Below are 26,868 nucleotides of genomic sequence, written 5' to 3'. Positions count from 1 at the left end.
GAGCCCCCCCACCCACACACGTGCAAAGGCCGTCCAGCGAGCATTCAGCCTGCCGTCCAGCCTCTCACCACCCCAACCATCCTTTCCGACGGTCAAAGGCGACAGGGTTCCCACGCCCCCCCCCACCACGCTGGGAGTGGTCGAGTGAAGCTGCGAGGCAAAGCCGCGGGGAGGGGTGATCCTCCAGGAGGAATCCCACCACCATCCTCTGCCCTCTGGGGCTCATGGTGGAATGCTCAGATTGCCTCACGGGAGCGGCATCCACCGATTCAGTTATCCACGGTCTGAAAAAATAAAAAATATTGAAAGGAAGAAAAAACCCGGGAAAAAAACTATTTTCACATGTATTTCCAGAACTGGCCACTAGAGGCAGGAGTCTCTGGCGCCTTTTAGTGGCCAGCTCTGGTAATTCAAGTAAAAATTATTATGTATTTTTCTTATTCCCCCACCACCACCCTTTACCCTGCTATCCATGGTTTTAGCAATATCCACAGGGGTCTTGGAACCAATCCCCAGAAGATACAAGGGTCTTATTATACTCCTCTTTCCAGGAGAACTGGGGCCTACACAGGCAGTGATGCATCACTAAAACAAGATAGACCTTTAATAGAAAACCAGCATTCTTCCCCAAAATTTGACTGGAATCGCCCTTCCTTAACATCCATCCTTCCCAAACTGACATGGAATGGGAGTCTGTGAGAGTCCAATTAAACCCTCCTCTCCACGAACTCAGTATCCACGGATTCATCCGCTGCTTGAAAAATACTAAATAAAAAAAAACCCCTCAGAAATACGTGCTGATACATATTTCCATGGTGTATTGACCAGAACTGAGCACTAGAGGGAGCCAGAGACTGTGCTATGTACAGCATTTACTACAATCCACATTTTTCAGCATCCACGGGGGCAGGGGCTGGATCCGATCCCCCCTAGGATATGGAGTCCTTCTGTGCAGAGAAATAGGAAAATATTTTCCAAAAACTCAGATGAGTGCAGAAGGCCCTTGTTTCACACTATTAAAAGTCAAGTACATAATCACAGCATGGTATTTATTGGAAATATGTAAATATATTTATTTGCGAGTCTCTCCCTCTTGGGGTGCAGTCTCGTATCAGGAACTCATAAAACCCACCAGAGGCGATGCAGAGGGAAACTCCCAGCAAGGTACCCTGCCGTCAACGCTCTTCTTTGGGTGGCGAACTGGCTTCGGTTTGCTGTGGGACAGAGATGCCGATCTGGGGTGTGTGTGGCACGCCTCTTGGCAAAACGGGGCCGGCCGGACTGGGGTTTCTCCCCTCTCAACAAGCCTCACGCACAAGGAGCATATTGCAAGGCCAGCCGGTCAAAGTCACGTTCCTTGAAAAGCAAAAGGCAAGCCGAGAGAGAGACAGAAAGGTTTAGTGGTTAAGACGTGGCAAAGAAACCTCAGCAAAATCACATTGGAAAAGGCGGTGCAAGAGATAATAACCCCCACAGGGTGCAAGGGCGGAGTACCGGAGGAACCCCCCTCGAATCGAGGGGGGATCGGAGACACCCCCTGCCCACGCGGATGCTGAAAAACCGCAGATTTGAGCAAGCAGCTCAAAAAATTAATTCCTTTTATGCCTTAAGGTTTTTAAAAAAAGGGAACAAGGAAGCAATCTTGAAGGGAAAAGCCGGTTGCCTCTAAATCAGGATTTGCCCGAAAGAAACTTTCCTTCGGTCGCTCCGCATTTCAATTGCTGAGCATCGGGGAAATGGTCTTGGCTGGGAGTTTGGGGCGGGGGGGGGGAAGCCTCCTTACCTTGGCCAGGTATTCCTTTATGAAGGGATGGTTTCGGTGAGCATCCTTCAGTTGTGACAGGTAGCGGTTGGTGACCTTGAAGAGGGAAAGGGAGAGAGGCCATCATTATCCTCTGGAAGGGGCCCTCGAGATCATCCAGTCTAGCCCCTTTCCAGGAGGCTCCTCCCGGCGGGGGGATTCGAACGCCCCACCTTGGGCTCCGCAGAGGCCTGAGCCAAAAAATGTCTAAAGAGAGGGAAGATCCCTACAGGGAGTCCTCCCAAGGAGGGGCAGGATCTGTCCTCCTCCATGATCCTCCCAGAGTGTGCTGGATGCGTCAGAATGGGCTCAAGGGGGACAGGAAGCCGGATTTCAGCTGGAGATCAGAAAAAAACTTCCTAACGGTTAGAGCAGTACGACGAGGGAACCCCATGACCTCGGGGTGTGTGTGTGATGAGCAATCCGGTGCTGGAGTAAATGGGACCCCGGTTGGTCTGATTGGCTTGGGTTTGGGGTCCCTGCCTTGAGCAGGGGAGGGACTGGATTGCCTTATGGGGTCCCCCTTCCGACTCCATGATTCTAGGGATCCCTCCATTCCTTCTGCGAGACCCAGAGAAGCAAAGTCTCACCTCTGGAGGTTTCCCCAGGTGCTGGGAAAGGACAACAAAGTTGATCAAGGTCTCGGGGTGGCCGCTGTCCTGTGGGGGAAAATAGAAGGGACAGGCGTCAGCCCGAAGCTGGCATGATTATTTTGTCGTCTTCGTGTTCAACAGTAGTCCTGCTCTGGCCCCAGTCTGATGCAAACCCACCTTGTCCAGAGCCTCCTGGAGCACGCCTTCGGCTTCTTCCCACTTGCCCTGAGCCATGTAGCAGGCGGCCTGGCCGTTCAGCAGCAGGAGGGTGGGCGACCACTTCTCCGCCATCTCCTGGAAGATGTAGTAGGCATCCTGCAGCTTCTCGGCCCCCTGCGAGAGAGGAGCGAAGGACAAGACAAGAGGCCAAGAAATCTGAATTTGGGGCGGGAGGAAAACACACATCCCAAAGAAGGACTCACTCCTGTCCAGGCGAGAGATCAGTGCAATTTTAGGAGGCATTAACAGGAGGAGTCTCCCAATCCTGGGAGGTGCTGGTTCGCCCCCCCCCCCCCCCGGTTCAGCACCGGGTACAGTTCTAGACACCGCATCGGATGCTGACGAACTGGAGCAAGTCCAGAGGAGGGCAAAAGGGAGGATCAGGGGGGACTGGAAACCAGTGAGGAAGGATGGAAAGCCTTGGGCAGGTTGAGCCTTGAGAAAGGAAGTCTTAATGGGGAGACAGGAGAGGGCTCTTCAAAGATTTGAACAGAGGAGAGTGGCAGGATCTATCCTCCATCCTCCCAGAGAGGGCAGGACATGCAAGAATGGGCTCAGGTGACAGGAAGCCAGATTTTGGATGAATAAATCAGGAAAAATCTTCTTAACTGTTAGAGCAGTACGACCGACGGGACCCACGTGGGGAGGAAAGCAGTGTTATTCCAAGAGGCCCAGAGGGAGAGAGGCCACTTGAAACCAAACCCCCCAGACAGAAGACAATGGCCCCTACCATAGCTATGTTCACCCACGCGGTGGCCAGCTGGGTCAGAGTCGCATCCTCATCCTGATCTTGCATCTTTTTGAGCTCCTTCCTACACAGACAAAGAGATGGTGTGTGTCACTAAGAAAAGGGGGGGGGTGTTTAAGAGACACAAAGCAGGCTTTCTCTCCCCCTCCTCCCATTTATTCTGGAATGCAGGATCTGCACATAGGATCCCGGGCGATCAACTCCTGGATCTGAGTATCAGAACACTATTCAATTTTTTTTCTTTTTAATTTTGGTTTTTTAGAACAAAATTTCTGAAGTTTGCTTCGTGGCTCAATGAACAGGGGTAAAAAAACCAGAGACACATTTGCTAGTAAATCATGTTCACTATAATCCACGGTTTTCAGCATCCGTAGGAGGGGGGTTTGGAATGAATCCCAGATATACTGGGGTGTTTTCCTACCATCGTAAACACTGGCAGAGTTGGGAACTTACCTGGCCAAATCCAGGCGGTCCAGTTTCAATAGGATCTGGATCGTCATGGCCATGCTGAAGGAAGAGAGAGAGAAGAGGAGGTTCACAGAGCCACATACCTTTACCAGTGGGAGCCAGAGACCCTGCTAATATGTATACCGACCACTAGAGAAATATATTTCCAAAACCGGCCACTGGAGACCGTGTCTAGTGTTTGCTATCATCCGCGTTTTTCGGCATCTGCAGGAGAGGGGCTCGGAATCGATCCCTCCAGGGATATGGAGGGTCGGCCCGTACAGCAAAGAAACAGAAGCGCAAAGCCACTCACCACTCCAAGCTGTCCCCCTGGTGCAAGGTGCGCAGGGCGGCGTCCGGATTCTGGTCATGGAAGTAGACCGACGCCGCCATCAGCAGGAAAGTCGTGTTGGTGACATCGACACTCTTGGCCATCTTCTTGTCCAGTTCGGCCACTATAGCATCCCTTGGAAGGAATCCCACAGGGGAGCCGAGTCAGGGGGTGGGAGTTTCCCGGAAAGGCCTGCCTTTCCTCTCGCGAACTCGCAAGATTTGTTTAAAAAGATGTCCCAGAAAAAAAGACGTTCCTGCAGAGCGACTCCCAGAATACCAGGATCCGTTCCAAGCTGAAACCAGCTGTTGTTTGTTTGGAGAAGAAACCTCTTGACACCGGGCTCCACAGCCAGATGCTCGAACCCAACGAGTTGTTTTTAATCACAGAATGTCGATTTCCCAAACCCCCCTGATTAAACAGGTCTCTTTGAATTGGGACTAACAAAAGGGGAGTTAAACTCCCCTCTCCAGGGAACGGAGGCCTTTTGACCCGAAAAAGCCACAGATTCCAAGACAGCCCCAAAACGTCTCATCTCTTGGGGGAGAAAAACAAACGTTTTGGTCTTTCAAAGGCCCGGAGACCGACTCACCTCCGGCTTTCGTTCGAAAGGTACTCGGCGAACATCCGCACCGCCTGGAGCTCCGGGCATGAGCTGGGCTTGATTTCGTCCAACACCACGCCGTATTTTCTCTGCACGATTTGGGAGAAGAGGAGAATCAGAAAGAAATCCCTGTTTGTACAGAACGCAAAACTAAATTTAGCCAGGTGATCTGCCTCTGACTGGTGCCGTGCCATGACTATTAAAACACACAAACATGCACACAAACAAAAGGTTGCTTCTGTAGATTAGCATTTCATATTTCCTCTCCTCTCCCTCTGGAGCAACAGTGGTCCTTGCTTGTGGTACTCCATCTCCCATCAGCCCCAGTTGCGAGCTGTGGTATGTGCAGCTCACGGCGCTTAAGGGGTGCCACCAAACCTTAAAGGGTCTTGACACTGCATTTAATGAGCCTCTTTCACCAAAGCCTTCCAGAGGTGAAACATAACTTCCACTGCCTGAAAACCAAGAACCCAGAAACACATACTTATATCTATTTCCAGGGTGCCCTGGCTAGAACTGGCCATCACAGGGAGCCAGAGACCATGCTGTGTTTATTGTTCTGTACATCCGCGTTCTCCAGCATCCGCGGGGTGACTTGGAAATTATCCCCCATGGATACCATGATCCCTACTGTATTTTCAACCCTTTCCCAGCCAGCAGAGCTTCAAGGAAGCATCACCCGAAGAAATAGAAAGATGGGCATTTCTAGCTGCCGGAACAGGACCTGGAGGGGAGCCCCCTTGAGAGGGGGGGGACCAGTTTGGAGCAGGGCCTCCGACCTGGGTGACCCAGGACGCCACCGCAAACCCCAAAACCAAGCAGGATCTTGAACTAGAGTTCAACCTTTGGGCGCCCATTATTTATATACAGCACATGCAGAGAGTGACTCGCGCCATCCATTCCTCCCACATTAACAGGTTTGGGAAGCTGGAAGAGGGGGCCCTTTGCAGGGGGTGTTTGATTATCTCACCTGAGCGATGTAGGCACGATACAGGAAAATATCTCTCTCTATCTCTCGTTCTGGGCTGGACGGCTGCAGAGAAAATAAATAAAATTTATGCACACACACAGACACACTACCGTATACAATTATATTGCAGTATACAGTATCTCTATACAGTAACTGTACTTTGTGGCTTGAGCGGCCCCGCCCACCTTGGGCTTCAGCCCCGCCCACCTTCCCCTCCCTCTGGGCCCCGCCCCCTTGGCACCGGGCCACTCCCATCTTTGCCTCCTCTAGGCCCCGCCCACCTGCCCTCCCTTCTCATATTGGCCCCGCCCCCCGGACCTTGACCCGCTGGGCCTCATTGATGGCCGCTTGCCAGGCCCCAAGGTAGAAGTGGCTCCGGACGTCGAAGAGCTCGTCGGCCTCGCCCGCTGGAGCCGAAGCGGCCCCCGAAGAGGCCGAAGCAGCCGCCGCCATGACTGCTTCCCGCGCCGGACACGTCGCGCCGCTACCGGTGGTGGGAGGGGGGAAAGGGAAGGGGCGCAAGGCACGCTGGGAAGGGAGGATTGGTCCGCTCCGGGGAGCCCCGCCCCCTCCTGTGACGTACGCGGAAGCCGCGCCCCCGAACAGCCTGCTGGGAAATGTAGGCGTTCCTCGGGGAAGACTTTCCTTCTCTCCCTTCCCCGAAACAGTGCAAGGGCGTCGCCCAGGTAGAGCTCCTAGACTATAAGCCCCATGAGCCCTGGCCCCAGTCCGGCTGCTGGGAGTTGTAGTCCAAGAACCCCTGAAGACTCCAAAGGGTTCTGTAGTTGGTAGATTTATATGTTCAAATTAAACAAAGACTCCAAGGGTTCTTAGTCCAGACCAGGGCTTCCCTGCTTTGGGCCCTCCGCCAGGTGTCCGGGCACTAGAACTCCCAGCAGCCTTCTCTGCCACCTGGTGTGCCAAGGCCAGGACTCATGGAAGTTGTAGTTCCCAGGAACCTCAGCGGGGTGGGGAGGACTCATGGTTGGGAAGCACTGGTGGATGGCAATGACTCCCAGCCTTGGGCCATGCAGGTATACATGGACTACAACTCCCAGCAGCAGCCACCACCAGGTGGGGCCAGGAGTCATGGGAATTGTAGTCCAGGAAGCCCTGGGTGGCCCAAGGCTGGGAACCATGGTCTAGATTAGAAGATAACTCAAAGGGGCCCCTTCACTCCCAAGCCAACTACACCGGAGCACAGGTTGCTGTCCTCTGAAGATGCCGGCCACAGAGACTGGTGAAACGTTAGGAAGAACAACCTTCAGAACACAGCCAAAGAGCCCAAAAAACCCACAACAACCCTTCCAAAATGTCTGGGTACTACAAAGCCCATCCTTCTCATTTCCTGAGGCACCTCCAACTGAACGGCGCATGTGCATGGATTTTTTAAAAAGTGAAATACTGTATTCCCATTTCTGGGAAGAAAACCAACCCTCTTCTAAAGCTTGAAACGTTGAGATGAAAAAACAAGAATTAGCCCAAATGATTTCAGAAGAACTCAAAAATATTCTAAAAAACTTTATTAAATGCAAAGACATGATGAAATGCATACAATACGCAGAGAGGCAGAAAAACACTGTTTTCCTTTAAAAGTGTGTGTTTGTAGTGCCACATATTTACCAACAATTTGTTGCTATAATACTGCAGGACCCTCTATCTGCGGGATCACTATTCACTGATTCACTTATCCACGACCTGAAAATACTGAAAGAAAAATCTTAAAAATATAAATATTTCTGAAGATGAAGTTACCAGGACTGGGCATTAGAGAGAGCCAGGCCCATGTGACGTATAGTGTTGGTTATTAAAATAGTATTCTCTATTATCTGCGTTTTGATGCATCCACGGAGGGCTTAGAACTGATCCGCCTGCGGATATGGGAGCCCTACTGTAAGTAAGAATAAGTAACCACCTTCTCATTTACCTCTGAACTGTGCCCTAGAGCAGATTGACAAGCTTGCTCTCCGAGGCCCCCGTAAAATATCGGACAACTCTTGAAAACATGGGGGGGGGGGGGAAGGAAGTCAAAGAAGAGTCACTGATAGCGCAAGCAAGGAGGTACCAACGGCTCTAAGTACCCCAGGTTTCATTCATTGAAAACCTCTGTGCATTTTATGTTCCATTGAAAAATGCCTGCAACAAGTCTCTTGGCACAAAACGCTGACGTATCTCAGTGTTGTGATGAAGACCACACCATCGGGCCCTCCAGAAGTACATAAAAATGACTAGCGACCGGGCAGTTTTGGACAACATCGATCGGCAGGCATATAATTCCCTAAAATGGGAGGAACAAATGGAATGGGGGGGGGACCCTGTGCAGCGTTAGAAGTGCTTTGTGCTTGAGAAGTTTATATAACTATGAAATGATTTCACAGTTGGAACAGACCACCCATTTCTATCCCAAAAGTCACATTCCACACACTCTAAACAAGAGTTTCTCAAGAGTTTCTTCAAATCATATAATTCTTTTTCAAAACGTCGAGATACTCCTGCGCAGCCTTGGCAACTTGGTCTGGCTCCGGATTTAGGTTTTTTGAAGATCCATCAAGGGACCCAATCGGCGAGACTCGGGCGGAGGCGGCATCCAATTCAGCCTTAGCTGGAAGAACCACAAAACTTTTAAGAGTCCAACCGCTTTCGCAGAAAACACAGAATGGACAAGGGAGTGGGGGGCTCCCCATCCCAGTCAATAGCAGGAAAATTATTTTGTCACAAAATTCTTTTTTTCAAAAAAGAGCTGTTCATGCAAGAAAATGCCATCATAATTGCCTAGCAATTTACATCTGCAATAGAGAACCACAGGACCCAGTAGCCAGAGGATCAGTATCCACTGATCAGCTTCTTCACCCTCTGAAAATATTAAAAATATTAAAAGAAAAATTCCCAGAAATATATATTTCTAACCATGAAGTTACCAGAACTGGCCACAAGAAGGAGCCAGAGGCCGTGCTATTATAAGGGTGTTTGCTATCACCCGTGTTTTTCAGCACCCGCAGGAGGGCTTGGAGCCGATCCCCAGTGGATACAGGGGTCTCGCTGTACTGCTATCATGTTGAAAGTAAGATTCCACAGGAGCAGGAATTTAAAAATTGGCAACATGCAGTTTCCACATACCTTGGTCTAATTCCTTGTTGATGGTTGTTTCTAGCTCCATTTGCATCTGAAATGATAATGAGGGTGTGATTTTGTTAGCTATGATAAAAAGTAATTCTGCATGATGCAGATTATCTTTTATTCCAATATTTTTTTGATGCCATTTCCCACAAGGGGTTTAAATTAAGGAAACCTTTACGGACAGTGAACTTTTCAATAAAAGAACTTGGGAGTGCAATAAAAATAAAAAATATATAAAGTATGCCACCATATCTATTGCAGTTGCCAAAGGGGAGAGGAAAAAAAAAAAGGAAAAGACTGATAATTTTAACAGGCTAAATGACAAATTAAAACTGTTTTCTGCATAGTTAACGAAAATGCTATGTTACTCTGAAAATCTCGAGTGGTAATTGTATACAAAGTGGGACCCCTTATCTGCAGGATCAGTATCCACGGATTCACTTTTCCACATCCTGAAAATGTTAAAAGAATACCACTTCCAAGCCCCTCCCAATGTATTCTGAAAAACATAGCAAACGCTATTATAACAGCAGATGCTCAAGACAAGATGGTCACTGGCTTCCTCTAGTGGCCATTTCTGGTAATGGCATCACAGAAATATATTTCTCCAGCAAACGTTATACATTGCATGATCTCTGGCTCCCTCGAGTGGTCAGTTCTGGTAATACCACCTTTATTCTAAGATTTTTCTTTTAATATTTTCAGATTGTGGGTAAGTGAATCAGTGGATACCAATAGCATGGATTTTTTAGTCCTACTCATCAAAAAAAATTTTTTTTTAAATTGAGAGGCCACACTAGAAATTGACTCAACCTACATTACACTAGACATGATTTTCATTTACTCTCAAACATTCAAATACAATATATGTTTACAATTATCAACATAAACAATATTCTAGACACATCTGCTGGTTTGGGGGTTTTTTTTAGCTTGACTTGCAGCACAAAGCACACTTTTTTACTTCTCTCACAGAACAGTCGTGTTTTTATTCAGTAAAAGAACCCACGGAGCATGAAAAGCAGTTGGCAGCTACACACCTTGTCAAGTTTCTGATTGCAGAGCAGAGAAGGAAGAAAAAGACTTTTGATCAAGGAGCTAAAGAAGGAAAGAATAAGCCATGAGAGTGGAGTTCTTAAAGACAGAAAGGAAAAAGGGCCCCGTGGCAAGAAGGCCAAGTAATCACTTCCTTGACAGAGAAAAATTTAAAACAATCTACTTTGGGGATATAGATCGTCCGGAGTCAAAGCCCCTGGACTGACGGTGGCTTACATCTGAGTAAACAGGTGCAGGATATGGCTGCAAGAGTGGAAAACGGAGGAAATGAGTTGTGTGCTTTTGCCCTCTTCCAATCCATGGGACCCATTCGTTACGTTTAACCTGAACCCCACAGTTCTCGGTGTGTGTGTGTGTGTGTGTGTGTTACTGCAGATCTCCCCCATCCTGAACTGAAGTGTGTCCATTGCAAAGAAAAGTCAAACCGGAAGGCATTTGCGCACGTGTGTGTGCCTGCTTGCACATTCTGCACCTCTTTGTCCGAAGATCGAAGGCGAAAGATTCAAGCCGCAGCGGCCTTGACGTGTCACTTCTCGGGCGAAGCCCATCTTGCCACGGGCTTTTGGGGTTTTCTGTTCTTCGCGATGGTAGATGAGCCCAACGAAGCCCCCCCCCCCCCCCAGTTTTTCACAAGCGTGTTAATATTTTTTATATTTTCAGGCCGTGGATAAGGGAAAGCCCCTAGAGCGAGCCAGAGACCGTTCACCGTCCCGTGTGTTGCTTGGCATCTGCTGGAAAGGGGGAGGGCTTGGAAGCGATTCTCCCGCGGATACGGGGGGTGGGGGTGGTCCTACCGTATGTGGGGCAAGGGGATTTGTGAAACAGAAATGAATGAGGAAGCCTCAAAGGACCACATCGGAGGATCGCTTAAAACGAGCCTCCCCGCCCCGGATGACTAACCTTTGCCAAGTAAGCCTCCACTCGGCTTTTCGAAGCCAACGGGCTTCCGGACGGGCCGACGAAGCCTGACCCCAGGCTCAGGGGCCGGCCGAATGCCAGGCTGCCTCCGCCGAGGTTTCCCAGCGGGACCGTCTCCCGCATGGGCCCTGCGGAGAGGCTTCCGCTTAGAAAGCTGCTGGCCAGTAAGGACTTGCTCCGGTGGCGCTCGTGGAAGAGCTTGGCGTTTGCTTCGGCCAGCTTCTCTTGAGCTCTGCAAAAATAATATTAACAATAATAATAAGGGCAGCCACGGGGAAACGAGTAGATCAATCGCTTGAAAGGGACGATGGCATCCGAGTTTCTTTTCTTGAGTATCCCTCAACACAGCGTGCCATTACCGATCTAATTTCCTCCCCAAGGTCTTCCTCGTTTTTAACTCCTCCGAGTACAGGCTCTTGCATCTTTCCAGTTCGGACTGCGCCAGCTCCTTCTGCAGGCGGCCCTCTTGCTCGCACCTCTTCAGTTTGCTCAGCTCGGACTCCAGATCCTGAATCCGCTTTTCGAGCTGGTTTCTCAAAGAGGCCTGATTAGTTGCCCGGATCTGTTCCAAGGTGTCTTGCGAGGCTGCCTGGGTCTATGACAAAGAAAAGGGGGGAGAGGACAAAATTTAGAAGACAACCGCGCTTGGTTTGCTCCCCCGTACGCCCACAAATTTTAAAAACAAACAGGCAGGACGAAAGGATTATTAATCGCTGATTGTTTTCTCCCCGGATCTGATGTATAAACAGAGCAAATTACAGCAGGAATCAGTAGCCACCGTTTCGCTTATCCACAGTCTGAAAATATTAAAAGAAAAATCCAGAAATATGTATTTTGAAAGAGGAAGTGACCAGAACTGGCCTCTAGAGGGAGCAGGAGACCAGGTTAGGTCTCCTGTCACTATGATGACAGCGTTAATTATCCGCGTTTTCCAGCATCCACACGGGGGCTTGGAACTGATTCCCTTCAGATACCAGGGTGTTGCTGTAATTAATGAGGTAAACATATTAATACCTATTTACCTGCAGGAACAAATTGACTTCTTCCAGTTTTTGAATGACTTCCTGCTTGGCCCGCTCTTCAACGTCCCTTTTGTACTGTTCCACTTGGCTGAGGTCGAACGGGCGACCTGGCCCCGGAGTCTGGAGGCCAGCCATCTCTTCCTCCAGCCGCTGCTTGCTTTTCTGCAGCTCTTCGTAATTCCGTCGCAGCGTCTTCATAGAAGACAGCTCTCTGCGCAGCTCGTCGTTGGCCAATTCCAAACGAGCGCACCGCATGGATTCAGCCTCCAGCTGGTAAGAAAGTTCATCCACCTGAATAAGCAAGCAGGAATGGCCAAGATCTGATGGACTGGTTATGCCCTCTTGAGACTGAAGCTCGAGGCACTTACTCAGGTCCCATCCACCCGCCTTCTCCCTTTTATCTGAGGAAAAAAGCTTGCTTTTAAAAGGGATTTGGATGTCGGGTCTGGGGCTTGGGCCCAAAGACTGGCCAACATCCCTAGGCAGCAGGCCAAGCGGCTGCGCGGATGTCCTGGTTACTGCTCCGGCTGCGATTCCCATGAATCCCAGAAAAAAGTCAGGAGAACTTTTAATGCAAACAACCCAGAACGATGCTGCACGCGAATGGGGCGGTACGTAAGTCCCTGGAAGAAATGCAATACATAAAACAGGCTACAGATTTTCTCTGTCAGGAGGACTTTGGAAAAACACGGATTGGCCAATCCTTGATGTTCATACAAAGAAGCAACTGCGCTGATGCAGAAACGAGAACATACCTTTTTTCTTAGCTTTCCGATTTCGACCTCAGTTTCGGAATATTTGGTCTTCATGTCTCGCCACGAACTCTCGCTGCTTTCATACTCTTTCAGTTTTCTCTTAGTGACTTTCGCAAGTTTTTTAATTCTGTTAAATATTGTAAAAATAAAACCAGGGGTGAACAAACTGGGGAAATGAAAGTAAGAGTCACCTGTTGCTTATCCAAAGGATATTTATTCAACGACAAATCCCTAGCTTCAAAATTCTGACTTAGCTCATAAAGAAAAATCCTGGAAAAATGTATTTCTAAAGATGAAGTTATCAGAACTGGTCATGAGTGGGAGCCAGAGACAGTGTGATGTATACCATTGGCTATTAAAATCGTGTTTGTGATAATTCTGTGTTGTTTGGCATCTGTGGGGGGTTGCTTGAAACGGACCTACCGCAGATACAGGAGGTTTTACTGGATTATCTTATACATGTACTCTGTAATTTGATAATATATTATCTGCAAACCATGCAGGCAAATAAAAACAAGACAGGAATTTGACAAACTAAGCAACTACTTATTACTTTCTTACAAATCAAGATCTTCTTACCCATTATATTCTTTCTGCAATTCATGGTTTCTTTTCATTTCTTGGTCTAGACGTAGTTCTACCAAGCGTTTTAACTCTGCCAGCTTCTTCACTTTTTTCCTTTCGTTCTCACACTTGCCGAAGAGGGAGAACACGGTAAGAATGGGATGCTTTACACAAAAGTGCACACCGGCATTCACTTTTAAAAAAAGGCAAATCAAACGGGAGGCGTGGATGGCTTTTTGCTCAAATCTAGCACCCCATGCCTATGTGAGCAAAGATGTTCCTTCGTTTTGTGGAAGCTCCGGCTTACATCTGCATCCTCCAAACGACAGATTCACCAGCAGCAAAGGTTCATGGCTGAACAGATTTCTCCAATCCCAAATCAATATTTAGTGAATATTGCAACCCTAACTCAGACAACACTCTCTTTCACAAACATAGCGGGGCTTTTAAAGGGAGAGTTGAGCCTTAGGGTTTGAATGTGTTGTTCACCGTCTAGTCTCGTGGCCTTTGTTTGATCCTTATCAGTATTTTTATAATCTTTTTAGCTTTAAACACTGCCTTTTAATGACGCAACCCCTGTTGGACCCTTCTAAAGGAACATTTATTTATTCACTTATTGATCTGGAATGTTTTTGGCCCCATCACCTTTCTCCTTAGAAAGGACCCAAGGCAGCGTATGTCATCAGAACATTTAAAGCTGGCGACCAGGAGTAGACAAAAGGAGCCCAAAAAAGGCAGGATGGAAATATTTTAAATAAACAAACAAACAAAACTGACTGAAACAAGTCTGCTAGTTTTCCTGGTGCCTTTTGCAGTTGGTTCTGGGTTTTTGGAATCAACACGGGCGGTGGCGGAAACGGAAAGGAAGTGCTTGCCTCAACGACAGAAGGAACACAATGAGATCTTAGCCAATATATTGAACGCTCCCAGTTGTATAATCAGTGTGTCCATCCGGTGGTATGTTGCAATGTTAGGCTATAACCCAGGATCCTCATTGGATCTATGACCACAGAGAGAGAGAAACTAGTTTCATTCTCCATGGCTCACTTGCTTTGGAAATCGTTTCCTTTTCATTCTGATCTCATTTTAAAACAGACCCCAAACTTGGGTGGTTTTGTTCTGTCTGCCTAATGAAGTTAAAGCAACTTGGGACTTGGTCCCAAAAACTTGAACTCAGGACTCCAAAGGCTCGCCAAAACCCCTGGTGGCAACAGAGAAAAAAAGAGACCTGATCGTGTAGATCCTGCCCGGGACACTTACTTGAGCCATCAGTTCTGCCTTTTCCCGGTCAAGCTCTGAAAGGCGAATGCCGAGTTTCGACCTGGACTTCAGCTCTTCCTCCCACAAGCTGTGAGTATCTTGAGCCATCGCTGAGAGTGTCGTTTGTTTCTGGGCCTAGAGAGCAGGGAAAACCAGCCTTCAGATTTATTTTCTCTCTCTTTTTTTAAGACAATCATCCTTCGTTTACTCCTTCTAGGCTGACTGACCTCATGCCTTGTTCCCTTCTCACCTCACAAAACTCCTATGAACCTCGAAGATTTTCCTGAGCATGTCGAGAGCATTCCCTACATATAGAAACCATGAAATTTGGGAATTACTTCCATGGGGTCGGAGGTCCCCTTTTCCTCGCCTTACAGAAATCCAACTCTGCTCCCTGAAGTCTTGCGCCTCTAAAGGATCCCAGGCAAACGATGAGGTGTTTGAGAAAGCTTGAACGTACCTGCTGATGCAGTTCTTCCTCCAAATTTATTTTTGCCGTCTGAAGGCCAGTGATCAATTCCTCAAGCCGACTGTGAACCTACAGCCGAAATAATAAAACAAAGCGATGGGTTACGGATGCTGCAAGAGTCTTTAGATTTATTTAAATTATTTATTTATTAGATTTCTATCCTGCCCATCTAAACCAAAGGTCTACTGTGGGAGGTTTACAAATTTAGATTTGAGAGATTTCCCGACAAGACCTTCTTCTTTGGATATTATGGTGCTCTGTTGATGACGACAATCTTTCCCCAATATCTTTATAATCCCTGAAGGGGAATCAAACAGTTCCATCACCCCCACAGGGTCAGAGGGACCCCAAATTAATAGTTCTTAGACTTTTACTCCACTCCAATGTCCCTTGGATCAGACTGCACAACCTCTTGAAACGGAAAACAAAACGACGGAAACCGAATAGATGAGCTTTTCCTCTGCAGACGTGGACTGTAGCAGATCCGACTTACCGAAAGGCTGTCTTGAAGGTCCTTCTGAAGAATCTCGATCCTGTGGCTTTGCTGGGTGGTTGTGGCTTCTAGTCTTGCATTTTCAACCTCAAGCCTTCAAAGAAAAATGCACAAGGAGGTCTCAAAGCCACCCGTCCCGCAATTATGCTCTGCTGAACTGTTTTATAATTCTGTACATGTCTGGCGCACTCAAAAAGCCAAGGCCATACATGACACGGAACTATTCGACGTTCAACATCTGCGCCGGCAGCTAGGCTTGGAAATGTAATTTCGAAAAGTCTGCAATACATCATCGTACCTCTGTATATGCCCTTCTAATTGCTTTATGGCGTTATTTGCTCCCGACGATGCAGCTAGAAGGTCGTGCAGTTTCTGAGACGTCACACTGGCTTCCCGCTCCTTAGAATCCAACACATTCCTTAAGTCGTGGATTCGTCTTTCTGACTGAAGGTACTGTTCTTCTGACTCCTGCAGCTGCGAGAACAATGTTGGAGGGGAAAAAATGCACTACAGTAGGACCTCCTTATCCATGGAATCAAGATCCACTGATTCACTTATCCACGGCCTCAAAAATATTAAAAGAATCTCCCTCATATATATTTCTAATGATGAAGTTGCCAGAACTGGCCAACTGAGGGAGCCAGATATGATGTTACATATAGCATCTTTAACTATGTTTGCGATAATGCACATTTTTCAGCATCCAGGGGGGGGCGGCAGCTTGGAACCGATCTCCCCATGGATACAGGAATCTTAATGTAAAAGAAGTAGGAAGATGGCCTTATTAGCATTTAATAAAGTATTTTACCCATACCTTGGATTTTATTCGATCAATTTCCTTCTGAAGCTGCTGCTTATCCTCTTCTAGGTCACTCCGGTAACGCGTGGAAACTTCGAGGGAGGCTTCGGACATGGACTGCTTTTTCAGAGAGTCTGCCAGTTCCTGTTGCAGCTGCCTGACCGTACCCTAAAGGGGAAAAATGTGGAAATTAAACCTGTACATTTGGATCAATATACAGTGGGTGGAGCCCTTATCTGCGGGACCAATATCCGCTGATATATTTGGAAGATTTTTCTTTTAATATTTTTAAATATTAAAAGAAAAATCCCCCAAATATATACTTCCAATGATGAAGTTGCCCCCAGAGTCCATGTTATGTAGAGCACCACTAGTTATAAACAGCGTTTTCTGTAATCCCCGTTAAAAGGGGTCCTACTATATCAAGTCATTCAATATCAGAGAACATAACGTGCCTGAAAGCTTAGTAACCACCCTCTCCGTGTCCCATCGGTCTTTGTGACTTCGGGCTCCCTCTCCTCCTACAGAAACGTCCACGAGCATTTCAATGCGTGAAGGTTCTCCCTGAGACAATCTCAACGCTCACCTCTCGGTCCACTTTTTCCGCTTCGTATTTCAGGACCTGCTCCCTAAAATCGTGGCACTTGGCCACCAATTCCTGGTTCCGCTCCTCCACCATCCGGAGCTGCTTCTCGGTGTCCGCCTGGAGCTTGCCGAATATGTCACTGAATTTCTCCTGGACGTCAGTCACAACTTTTTCTTTGAGCACGCCTTTGTTCTGGACGTCCTCCAACTGCTGCCGGAGCAGAAGGTTTTCGCTCTGGAGTTGGGCCAGCCGCTCCTGCAGCGAATCCTGCTTGATGACCTGCTTGTTCCTCTGTTCTTTTTCCGCATCCAAGGCATGTTCCAGCTCCTTCGCTCGGCCCTGGGCCTGATCCAGGTCTCTCCGAATGCCTTCGAAGAGCAAGCTCTTCTCTCTGAGACCGTGAGTCGCAAGCTGGAGTTCGTTCTCCAGGCTGTTGATTTTGCTCTCGGCTCTTCCCAGCTGCTGAGAGAGGCTGCCGTTGGCTTCTTGCAGGGCGCCGACCTCGCGGCTCAGCTGGTCTTTTGAACGGAGCCATTCCTCGCGTTCGCGCCGCAGCGTGAGCTCCAGATCTTTCCTGGACGCCTGGCTCTGCTCAAGCTCCTGAATGGCAGCACTCATGCGGGCGCGGAAGGAGTCGAGTTCAAGTTCGAGTCGCTCTTTGTTTTCCTTCGTGTGCTCCAGTTTGGAGGCCAGCACGGCGGCCTCTGTTTTAGAAACATTGATTTGCCCATTGTATTGAAAAATGGTCTGTGTCAAAGCCTCTTCGTTTAATTTTAGCTCCTTTTTTAAGTCTTCTATTTTTTCTTTCAGAGCTTCGTTTTCTTCTAAATATCTGCTGTCTTTCTCTTCGTGGTGAATCCTGAGGTGGTCCAGCTCGGCTCTGAGTACAGCCAGCTCCTCCTGGAAGGCTTGATTTTGCTGCATCAGTTCCTCTTCCTGGTCGTGATGATCGCTCATCTGAATGATGCGTAAAGAAACAGAGTTAAGAAGACCTGCTACAAATTCTTCAATTTACTCATCCTGTTTATAGAAGCAGATTACAGTATATTGAGAGCTAGATAGTGAACAAAGAGGTCAGGGGAAAACACCGATTTGTTTGAAATGGAGATGCTGGAGTAAAGCTTTGCAGATACTCTGGCACTGCCCAAAAGACAAACCAATGGGCCCTCAATCAGACCAAGCCTGGATGATCTCTGGAGGCACAAACCATGAAACTGGGGCTTGCCCAACTTTTAGCACACCCAGAGAAGGCAAGATTCTCTGGAGATGACCATCATGCCGGAAAAGGTGGAAGGCAGCAGGAAAAGAGGAAAACTAAATTATGAGACAGAACAACTCCCTCAAGGAAACCCCAGGGTTGAGTTTGTAAGGGCTGAGCAGGGTGGTTAAGGAGGGAACATTTTGGAATTCGCTCCTTCGTAGGGTCTCCATAAATCGGAGGTGACTTGGCAGTTTTTAACAACCAGAAAACTACACTGTAGTTTGCAGTTCACATGCATCATAACATTCACCCTGTACAGTGGTGCCCCGCAATATGACGACCCCACAGGATGATGACTTTTTTGAGATCACTATAGTGATCGCAAAACAATGGTTCCTATGGGGAAAACCCACTTTACGATGATTAGGTCCTTGCTTTGCGAACTGTTTGTTTGCAAAACGATGATTTTTCCAGTTCCACAAAATGGCTTCCCTTCGCAAAATGGGTGCTTTCTGGACAGAAGCTTTGCAAGACAGCGATTTAAAACAGCGGATTGGCAGTTCTCTATGGGCGATCTTCGCTGAACGACGAGGTATTTCCCCATTGTAACGCATTAACCGGCTTTCAATGCATTCCAATGGGGATTTTTTTTTTTGCATGACAATTTTGCTGTACAGCGATTTTCCTGGAAAGGATTATCATCGTCATGCGGGGCACCACTGTATTTTCTTTCCAGGTTTCCACTCCTTTCCTAACACCCATCAACTATTTTAATCTCCCTGAATTCGTAAAGAAGAAAGACTTGGAAGTCAGATTTCATTTCTCACTTAATCACGATCAGCTATGTTTGTAGCCAACTCTATAAAGCAAACAGGACTCATGTCTCCCTTTCGATGATCCCAAGAAGTGAGCAAGATCGAGCGGAAAGCTAGTTCCTGGTCCGGAGTCACCTGACAAGCCTCGTGATCAAGTGGGGGTGAAAACTCAGCTCTTCCTGGACCGAATGTCTGACACCAAGTGCCCACAGCACATCACCAATTGAGGCAGAGCGGAGCTAGACCCGCGTCTACGTTTTTAAAAAATGGATCTGAGCTTAAGTTGATGCAATGGATGGGACAGATACCTCGTAGTGCTTAGCTGCTGCTTTCTTTGATTCTTCCTCCCATTCCTTCTGCCTCCAGAGGTGGGTGTTCAAAACCCCTTCCTGCAGAGCCCGGGCTTTCTGTTCCTGAGAAAGCTGTCGCTGCGTTTCATCGCGTTCTTCTTCAACCTGCAAAAGGTATTCAACAAATGCCGGTACGAAGACTCTGTAATAACAGGAACGAGCCCCTCAAGTCAATTCTGGCATATGGCAACCCTTTTCCGGGTTTTCTGGGTAGAAAATATCCCATTGTTCTGGGATGGTGTGGCTCGCCCAAGCCCCCCCCCCCGGCCTGGCTTTTCCCCCACAAGGAGCCAGCGGGAGATTCAAACTCCCAACCTCTGGCTCCGCAGCCAGAGCCCTACAGCACTGAAATCTCTGGCCAGTGCAGTTCCCATGGCCCTATGTAAACAACAGGCTTAGGGATGCAGAGTTACCCACACTGATGAAGCAGATTGAGAAGTCTCTAACTGCGTGAACCAACAGAACAAAAACTGCAGCACCTGGACCATGTATGTGGGATGTGGCATGCAACACTTAAATGTGAACTTTGATACTCCCTCTAATGCACAAATCTCCAGGCCTGTCTTGCATACATGCCATATCCTAAAGATGCATTAATTTCACATCTTGTGCAATGTTCCCTTCGAGGGTCTCGCCTGCTGTTCTCCTACCGTGAGCACCCTTTCCTGCCCATGTGCTCAGCTCGTAGTCACTCTGTGAATGGCGCTCGCTTGCCCACCCACGTTGCACTGCCATTCTCTATTGACTGACTGGCTGAAAACGGCTTTACCCCACACCTTTCTCCTTAAAAAGACCTTTCCACTTGGAAATGAGCCCGAACCGCTGGTTCGATGCAGTTCGTCTCCCTTATCGACGGTTCTGCGCCCGCCTCCCCCCCTCCAGCCAGTTCCTAACCTCTTAAAATCTTGCAGAGGAATTTCCCATGGAAGAGAATCTAACCTGTGCCAAGCGGTTTTTCAGTGTTCTTAACTCCACTTCCAGACCTCTCAGCATAATCTCAAGCTGCTGCTTCTCCTCCACCTGTTTACAACACTGCTCCTCTTTCTTCCTGAGCTGTTCCTGGGTTTTCTCATACTGCATCTCAACGCTCGTCCTCTTTTCTTCTTCTTGTTTCAGAGAGAATCTGGGATTTAAGATTTCAAATACCAGTTCACGGAACAGACCTGTTCCTAACTGTGCTTCCTGAACGTTCATGTACGTCTCTACAAAGGCAGAGCAGAATCTATAGCCACCATTTATGAAACATGGTAAGATATACAGCAAGTCCCCCATATCCATGGGTAGCCAGAGACAAGAGGGAGCATTTGATACATCTGGTTTTGGGTGTTTTTTGTTTTTGTTTTTTTTTTGTTTTTTTTGGTATTCACTAAGGCTTTCACGGCCGGGATCTAATGGTTGTTGTGGGTTTTTTGGGCTCTTTGGCCATGTTCTGAAGGTTGTTCTTCCTAATGTTTTGCCAGTTTCTGTGGCCGGCATCTTCAGAGGACAGCACTGTGGGGTTTTTTTGTTTTGTTTTTTGTTTTGTTTGCCTCCGTGGGGTGGGGGTTTGGAACCGATCCCCTGCCACACCAAGCAACAGGGTTTTGGCCACTGAATTATTTTACTTTCATCATCCCAACCGCATTGGGAGAAAGAAAAAAAAAAAGCACCTGGTAAAGCTTGTACCAAGGGTTGAAGATTTAATTAGAGCTTCTTACTTCAGACTGCTGATATCGCTTTCCTGTTCCACTGTTTGATGATCCAGCATGCATTTCGCCTCTCTCACTTCGTCAAGAATTCGCTGTTGGTCTTTTTTCTCGTTCTCAAGTTTTTTCACTTTTCCTAGGAGCTGGGTGGAACGGCCCTTTTCACGCTCAATTACCCGTTCATATCCATGGAATATATTCTGAATTTTAAAGAGACTCACCGCATCTGCTTTGGAAAAAGGTCCTAATGTTAACGAATTGGCCAAAAAAAGCTGGAAGGAGGCCTCAAAGGCCATCAAATCCAACTCCCTGCTCAAGGCAGGAACTAAAATCCAAGCAGATCGGACAAATAAGGGTCCCATTTTCTCCAGCATTGGGGCGCTCGCCACTTCCTGAGATCAGAGGTCTCGTTTTCTTACTGCTCTGTTAGGAAGTTTTTCCTGATCTTCATCCAAAATCTGCCTTCCCTAATAAGAAAACCTCCCAAAGATGTTTAGTTCTTCTAACTATTTGACAGTATGAAGAACAAACTCATCACGTTCAATAAAGATGAAAAACTCACCTTTACTGTCCAGAGTAAGTTGTTCGATCAGCATCATAGCTTCTCCGTAGACAGAGGTAGGCGACTCAATGTCCTCAGTAGCTGTGTCAGAAGAGGGCGTTAAATCTTCACAATTGTTAGTAATATCCATCGCTTTGCAGATCTATGAATAACAGAGCATCAAAGTAAACTCTTGCTGTGCAACATTACAAATTGGTCTGTCCCTTCTCCTTTGTTCATTTTTAATCTCTACAACAGATACAGAGAGAGGCTATCCACCAGACTTTAAAGAAATGTCATTAATTAAGCAAGTATATAAAATTAACCCATAATTTGAATTTAAAGTATGTAGCACTGGCTCAGTTTAGGTAACAATCAAACCAGGCCTTGGAAATATAGCAGAACCCCTGTATCCACGGGGGATTGGTTCCACACACCCCCGAGGATGCTGAAAAACGCAGATGATAGCAAATGCTATTTTAATAGCGTATGCAATGCGTCGTATGACCTCTGGCTTTCTCTAGTAGCCAATTCTAGCAACTTCATCATAAGAAATACCTATTTCTATATTTCTTTTAACATTTTCAGATGGTGGATAAGGGAAACAGCGGATAATGATCCCGCAGATACAGGAGTCCTACTGGAGCCATGTCTCAGCCACATAATAACCAATCACAAAAACGAGTAACACCCAATTACAGCTGATGAAAGAGAGCAAAAAGAGCACATAGGATTGTCATTGGAGGGTGTCTGGCGCTTGCAGGGATTCCAGCTTCTCACCACAAATTCTTCGTGGCGTTTAGTTTGGGCCACCCCCCCCCCCCAGTTTGCCATCTTAAGAGAGGCAATGTTTTGGCCTCCACAACTACCGTTCGCACTCACAGCTCTCTGCGAATGTTTAGGAATTAACACAAGCATCTGGATCGCGCACGATACAATACCTTGTTTCTTCTGTTCACCATTTTTTCTGGCTGTCTAGAAAAGAAACACGCAAGACTTCAGTACGACAGCAGTATCCCAATGCACTGGGATTCTGAAAATGCACAAAATGTATGAATGGCTGTGTGTTGTTTTTTTTTGCGGGGAGGGGCTTAAAATGCTGAACTTGTCATATGTGTCAGATGTAGTCCAAGAACATCTGGGGGCCCGAGATTGAAGGCTGCCTTCAACCCAACTGCCCCAACCACAGCGTGGACCCGATGGCTAACTGCTCACGAGAGATCCAACAAAGCAAAGCAATGCCTGCTGCTTATATCCTGCCCCACTGAGCTTAATGCACTCTTTGGGGCTATGTGTGTGTGTTCCAATTTAATTCTGCAGGCTACACTCTGCCCTGCTCCTGCCCTCAGCGAGCTGGGTCCTCTGTTTACCGGACTCGGAAGGATGGGAAGGTTGAGTCAACCACGAGTCGGCGACCTGAGTGTACATATCTCCTCAGGCAGACAGGCTAAAACCCATTCTCTGTGCCTCCAAGCGGGCAAAACATCATCTAAAACAGCCACAACGGCGGCTTCAACCCTTTCAGCCTGCAATGGTTTATTGCGGTATCGTAGAAAAAGCTTATTATATCCAAGAACACCAGCCTGTGAGGAGAGACAATACTCAAGAGAATAGATTGTGGGCTTGTTCTACATGAAGAAATGCTTTACAGACAGTAGGAACCCCATATCCACAGTGTATTGGTTCGAAGTCCTCCAGTGGATGCTGAAAAATGCATATAAAAGCAAACACTCTTACAATAGTGAATGCTATACATCCCTCTAGAAGCCAGTGCTGGTCATTTCATTACTAAAAATATACTATTTGGGGGGATTTTTCTCTTAACATTTTTAATATTTCCATACGGTAGATACCGATTCCATGGATAAGGGGGTCCCACTAGACAGAACGAAGAACCAACGATACCACGAGTATCCCTACTTTTCGTCCTCCAGAGACGCTTCACTCAAACTGCTCTCATCCTGGGGCTGATTTCGCTCATCGACAGTTTGCTGACCGAGTTTCGGCTTTGAAATTCGTCTTTTCTTTTCCCTTTTCCTCTGACCCTTTGCGTGGGCAGTTGGATTATTCCTCAAAAGAGAGAAAAAAACACGGCATTTGAGAAAATGAGTCAGTTAACCTTTAGTACAACGGTGCCTGAAAAAGGCATAAACAGGGAACAATGGAGGTGTCCACAGCCGGGGTTGACATTCTCTATGGATGAGGGACAAAGCCATATTGGAGTCCCGGACGACAAAATTACGGCGTCATCCCCGGAGATGGTTGCTGAACTCAACAAGGTTGTGAAAGAGAAAAATAGGCGCTACTATGTACAACAGCGTCCATCAGTTTCTTAGTGACACTTCTCTTATCGTGTGATACGAGAGATGGGCACAGAATGCTGGTTCGGCGGTTCGGGCTGGTTCGTTTCTTGTCCGAACGGGTCTCCGGGGCTTCAAAGCCCCTGTCCTCGGGCGGGCAAAGGTGCCAGGAGGCAGTGGGGCAGGAAAGCCAGGGCGCTGCCTCTGAGTGGGGCTGCCCACCAGAGGAGGCGGGGCTAGGAAGGGCCGAATGCCAGTTCGACCGGTAAACAAATCAGCACAAACCACTGGATCGTGGCCCTCTCTAAGCACAACAGTAAGCGCCTGAGAAGTCTTAAAGCACACATTACAATTCATATTGGAATGAAAAAAGAAAAAAGGGTGCTCTTGCTACAGTAGGACCACTTTATCCGCAGGACCAGATCTGCGGACTCGCTTCTCCAGCATTTGAAAATATTAAATGAAAAATCCCAGAAATCGATTTCTCAAAGGTGAAGTTACCAGCACGGGCCGCTAGAGAGAAGCAGAGAACATGCTATATATCATTTTCACTATTCAGGGTTGCTGTAATCCGCGTTTTTCAGCATCTGCAGATGGGGGGCTTGGGACCGATCCCCCTTTGATACGGGGATGCAACTGCATTGTGCTACAGTGACATTACGGTGCATACTCACCCCTTATGAGGGACTGGGACCAGTTCCTCTCCATCTGATGAAGAAATGACATCTGTTCCTTGGTCTTCTCCCACGGCACTTTTCCTTTCATCTCTTGTTGCAAGAGGGTGGTTTTCATCTGCTGAGGGCCTTTGTTCCGTTTTCTCTTCATCATTTGCAGCCACTTTTTCGGTGTTTTCAGCTTTCTTAGTTTCTGCCAACTCTTGCTTCCTTTTTTCCTCTTCCACCTACAATGAGGATATTTACTTTCTGTCACAACAGCCAATAAAAATATCAACACATCACAAGGAACGATGTAATTTATTTTTCCTTAAACACTCCAGAACAGAAACAAACACGTTTGCCCTTGAAAAGAAAGCACTTATTCATTACTGAAGTTGAAGGTTAATAAAAATTATTAGCATCTAATGGGAGGTAATTGGGGGGGTATGGATCGACCTATTAGTGACAGGAAAAATGAATTAGCAGCAGACGATTTTAAGTGTAAAGAGGACACACATTTTTAATGCAAGTATTTCACAACGTTGTAACAAGAGCATGAATCTGAGAAGACAGCAAGTGTTTCACACAGCAAAGTGAAGGGCACTCAGCAAGGATGAAAAGATCAGTCAATACTCTGTTCAGAAACCACATCTACATTTTTACTAAATTTATTACCAGTACATAATCAGGTGCAATTCACTCCTTAGGACGTTGCACTTATTCAAAATCTGAAATACAGTAGGACACCCCCCCATATCCACAGGGGATCGCTTCCAAGACCACCCCTGCGGATAGCGAAAAATGTGGATGATAGCAAACACTATTTTAATAGCTAACGATGTACAATGTCTCTGGCTTCCTCTAGTGGCCAGTTCTGATAATGCCGTCTTTGGAAATATACATTTCCAGGGTTTTAATTTTTTTATTTTTAATATCCCCAAGCCGCGAATCAGCAGATACCGATCCCGCAGATACGGGGTCCCTATTGCGTTTCCAGCCTTTGGAGCCTCAGAACTAAATTTGTGAGCCCTCTGTTCTCAACATCACCGCTGAGCTCAGAACGGAATCAAAGATGCGCCGGGTGGATTCTGTTCCGATTGACTTCGGAAACGTTGTCGAAAGCCAACCGAGAAAAGGCAGCTTCCCGGGAAATGATGAAGAGCAGAAATGAGCAGGATGGTGAAGGAGGAAGAAAGAACAAAGAATGGAAAGCAACTGAGACGTCTCTACCTCTTTCTGGAGCCGGGCCTTTTCCTTCTCCAAAGCCAGGAACGCTCTCCGTAACATTCCTACCTCATTCTTAAATCTCGCAACATCACGTTCTAACGCCTCGTCCCACTCTTTTCGGGGGTCCTTATCAGGAGGTTCCCCTCGATTTCCAAGCTCAGGATCTAAACACTGACCCGTGTGGACACCAGCATTAAAATCCGGGAGGGTTTCTTGATGGCTTGTGCTTTGGGTTTTTCGTTGTTTCAGAAACGTCCTAAAAATGGTGTCCGCAACCCTCTCTTGATCGGCGGCTACTGGCAAATCACCAGGACACTTTTGCGAATGATCTCCACCCTTGTCTGTTCCTGGCCAGGTAAACCCCTTGCCCTCAGGCGAAAGGTCATCGCTTCTTTCCTGATTTGCTTCAACACTTTGATTCTCGCCTGGTGGACAAAGAAGCTTCGAATCCTGAGGACATAATACAGAGTTCTCAGCATCCGGATCCTTTCCTGCAACAACGGGCTTTAATGGGCCCGTTTCACCCTTTCTCCAAATGCGAATGGTGGCTTCAGATGGATGAGATGGCAGGGATTCTTCTACTCCTTCAACCCTGCTGCTGAAAACATCGTGGGATGGCCCTTCCGTGGAACTCCTACTTTTTGTCTGGTTGATGTCAATTTCACCAAACTTCAGCTTCAGTTCCGCTGTGATGCTCTTAAAATTTGACTTGACTTCTCTTTTTTCCTTCGCAACCCAGAGTTTTTCATATCTTTCTTCCCAAAAGGTCGCATCAACGGGCCGGCCTTCATCCTCCGCTTTGTCGATTTCTGTTCCAGTTTTCTTTCCATTGTAAAGACATAAATGTTCTTCATTCTGTTTTCCAGGTGGCAGTTTTTCTCGAGAGCTGGGTGCAGTTATTATACTTTTACCCTTACACAAGCAAGTACGGACAAAGAGAAATTAAGAAACAATAACCAAGGTTTGCAACAGAGGCCAAGCCCAGAAATGTAACACAGATTTTTTTTAATAGTAATGGAAGAATTTTTACAGTATCATTTCCCCCCCAAATAAATAGTGCTTTCAGATGTTAAGTACAGTTTTGCTATAGCGTCATTGTGATTGAAATACATTTCCTCCTTTGTCCAGTATAATAAATACATGTCTATCTCTAATAATAATGACATGGAGTCAATTCCAACGTAAGTTACCCATTTCCAGAATTTCCATGGCAGAAAGTACTCAAAAACAGTTTAACTTTCCCTTCTTCTGGGGGCAACTGTAGGGTTGTGCAGCTTGCCCAAGGCCACCCAGGCCAGCTCTTCTTCTGGAAGGCACATATAGCGTATCAAACTCCTGATC

At 47.2% G+C, this 26,868-nt stretch overlaps 2 protein-coding genes across 15 annotated transcripts in view; both read right to left on the bottom strand.

The window, feature by feature from the left end:
* Positions 1-1,032: 1,032 nt before the first annotated feature.
* On the bottom strand, positions 1,033-6,227 carry COPE (coat protein complex I subunit epsilon). The gene is made up of 10 exons (XM_020780966.3): positions 6,032-6,227; positions 5,714-5,776; positions 4,732-4,832; positions 4,122-4,274; positions 3,815-3,868; positions 3,344-3,425; positions 2,572-2,727; positions 2,392-2,460; positions 1,784-1,858; positions 1,033-1,356 (listed from the first exon to the last, which is right to left on the bottom strand). The coding sequence occupies exons 1-10, from the start codon at positions 6,164-6,166 to the stop codon at positions 1,309-1,311; spliced, it is 936 nt and encodes a 311-aa protein (XP_020636625.1). The 5' UTR covers positions 6,167-6,227; the 3' UTR covers positions 1,033-1,308.
* Positions 6,228-7,221: 994 nt separating this feature from the next.
* The window catches only part of ANKRD26 (ankyrin repeat domain 26), a 33,279-nt gene continuing 13,632 nt past the window's right edge, over positions 7,222-26,868 (bottom strand). For 4 of the 14 annotated variants that reach the window (XM_020780967.3, XM_020780971.3, XM_078379042.1 and 1 more), the window contains 21 exons: positions 25,531-26,439; positions 24,319-24,545; positions 23,265-23,414; positions 22,286-22,319; positions 21,366-21,507; positions 20,816-21,032; positions 20,058-20,241; positions 19,077-19,223; positions 16,753-17,709; positions 16,182-16,334; positions 15,666-15,841; positions 15,368-15,461; positions 14,866-14,943; positions 14,406-14,540; positions 13,161-13,273; positions 12,582-12,708; positions 11,827-12,117; positions 11,164-11,399; positions 10,787-11,036; positions 8,831-8,876; positions 7,222-8,315 (listed from right to left, as the gene is read on the bottom strand). In XM_020780967.3, the coding sequence (XP_020636626.3) occupies positions 8,167-8,315; positions 8,831-8,876; positions 10,787-11,036; positions 11,164-11,399; positions 11,827-12,117; positions 12,582-12,708; positions 13,161-13,273; positions 14,406-14,540; positions 14,866-14,943; positions 15,368-15,461; positions 15,666-15,841; positions 16,182-16,334; positions 16,753-17,709; positions 19,077-19,223; positions 20,058-20,241; positions 20,816-21,032; positions 21,366-21,507; positions 22,286-22,319; positions 23,265-23,414; positions 24,319-24,545; positions 25,531-26,439 (4,815 nt within the window). In that variant the 3' untranslated portion in view covers positions 7,222-8,166. Of the gene's footprint in view, positions 8,316-8,830; positions 8,877-9,870; positions 9,929-10,786; positions 11,037-11,163; positions 11,400-11,826; positions 12,118-12,581; positions 12,709-13,160; positions 13,274-14,405; positions 14,541-14,655; positions 14,711-14,865; positions 14,944-15,367; positions 15,462-15,665; positions 15,842-16,181; positions 16,335-16,752; positions 17,710-19,076; positions 19,224-20,057; positions 20,242-20,815; positions 21,033-21,365; positions 21,508-22,285; positions 22,320-23,264; positions 23,415-24,318; positions 24,546-25,530; positions 26,440-26,868 lie in introns of those variants that run through there. The other 10 variants (XR_013537997.1, XM_020780973.3, XM_020780972.3 and 7 more) reach the window with 10 other exon arrangements.

The sequence above is a fragment of the Pogona vitticeps genome, chromosome 7 (assembly GCF_051106095.1).
Source record: "Pogona vitticeps strain Pit_001003342236 chromosome 7, PviZW2.1, whole genome shotgun sequence".
Lineage (NCBI taxonomy): Eukaryota > Metazoa > Chordata > Lepidosauria > Squamata > Agamidae > Pogona > Pogona vitticeps.
Note: the sequence above shows the minus strand (reverse complement) of the source record. Positions and strands in the feature narration are given on the sequence as shown.

Bases quoted from the DNA above. Each gene is read 5' to 3' on its own strand.
- COPE (XM_020780966.3), bottom strand. From the start codon at position 6,166: ATGGCGGCGGCTGCTTCGGCCTCTTCGGGGGCCGCTTCGGCTCCAGCG. The intron at 4,275-4,731 runs GTGAGTCGGTCT...ATTCCTTCCAAG, and splicing joins CTTTCGAACGAAAGCCGGAG to GGATGCTATAGTGGCCGAAC. The intron at 2,728-3,343 runs GTAGGGGCCATT...CCTCTCTCGCAG, and splicing joins CGTGGGTGAACATAGCTATG to GGGGCCGAGAAGCTGCAGGA.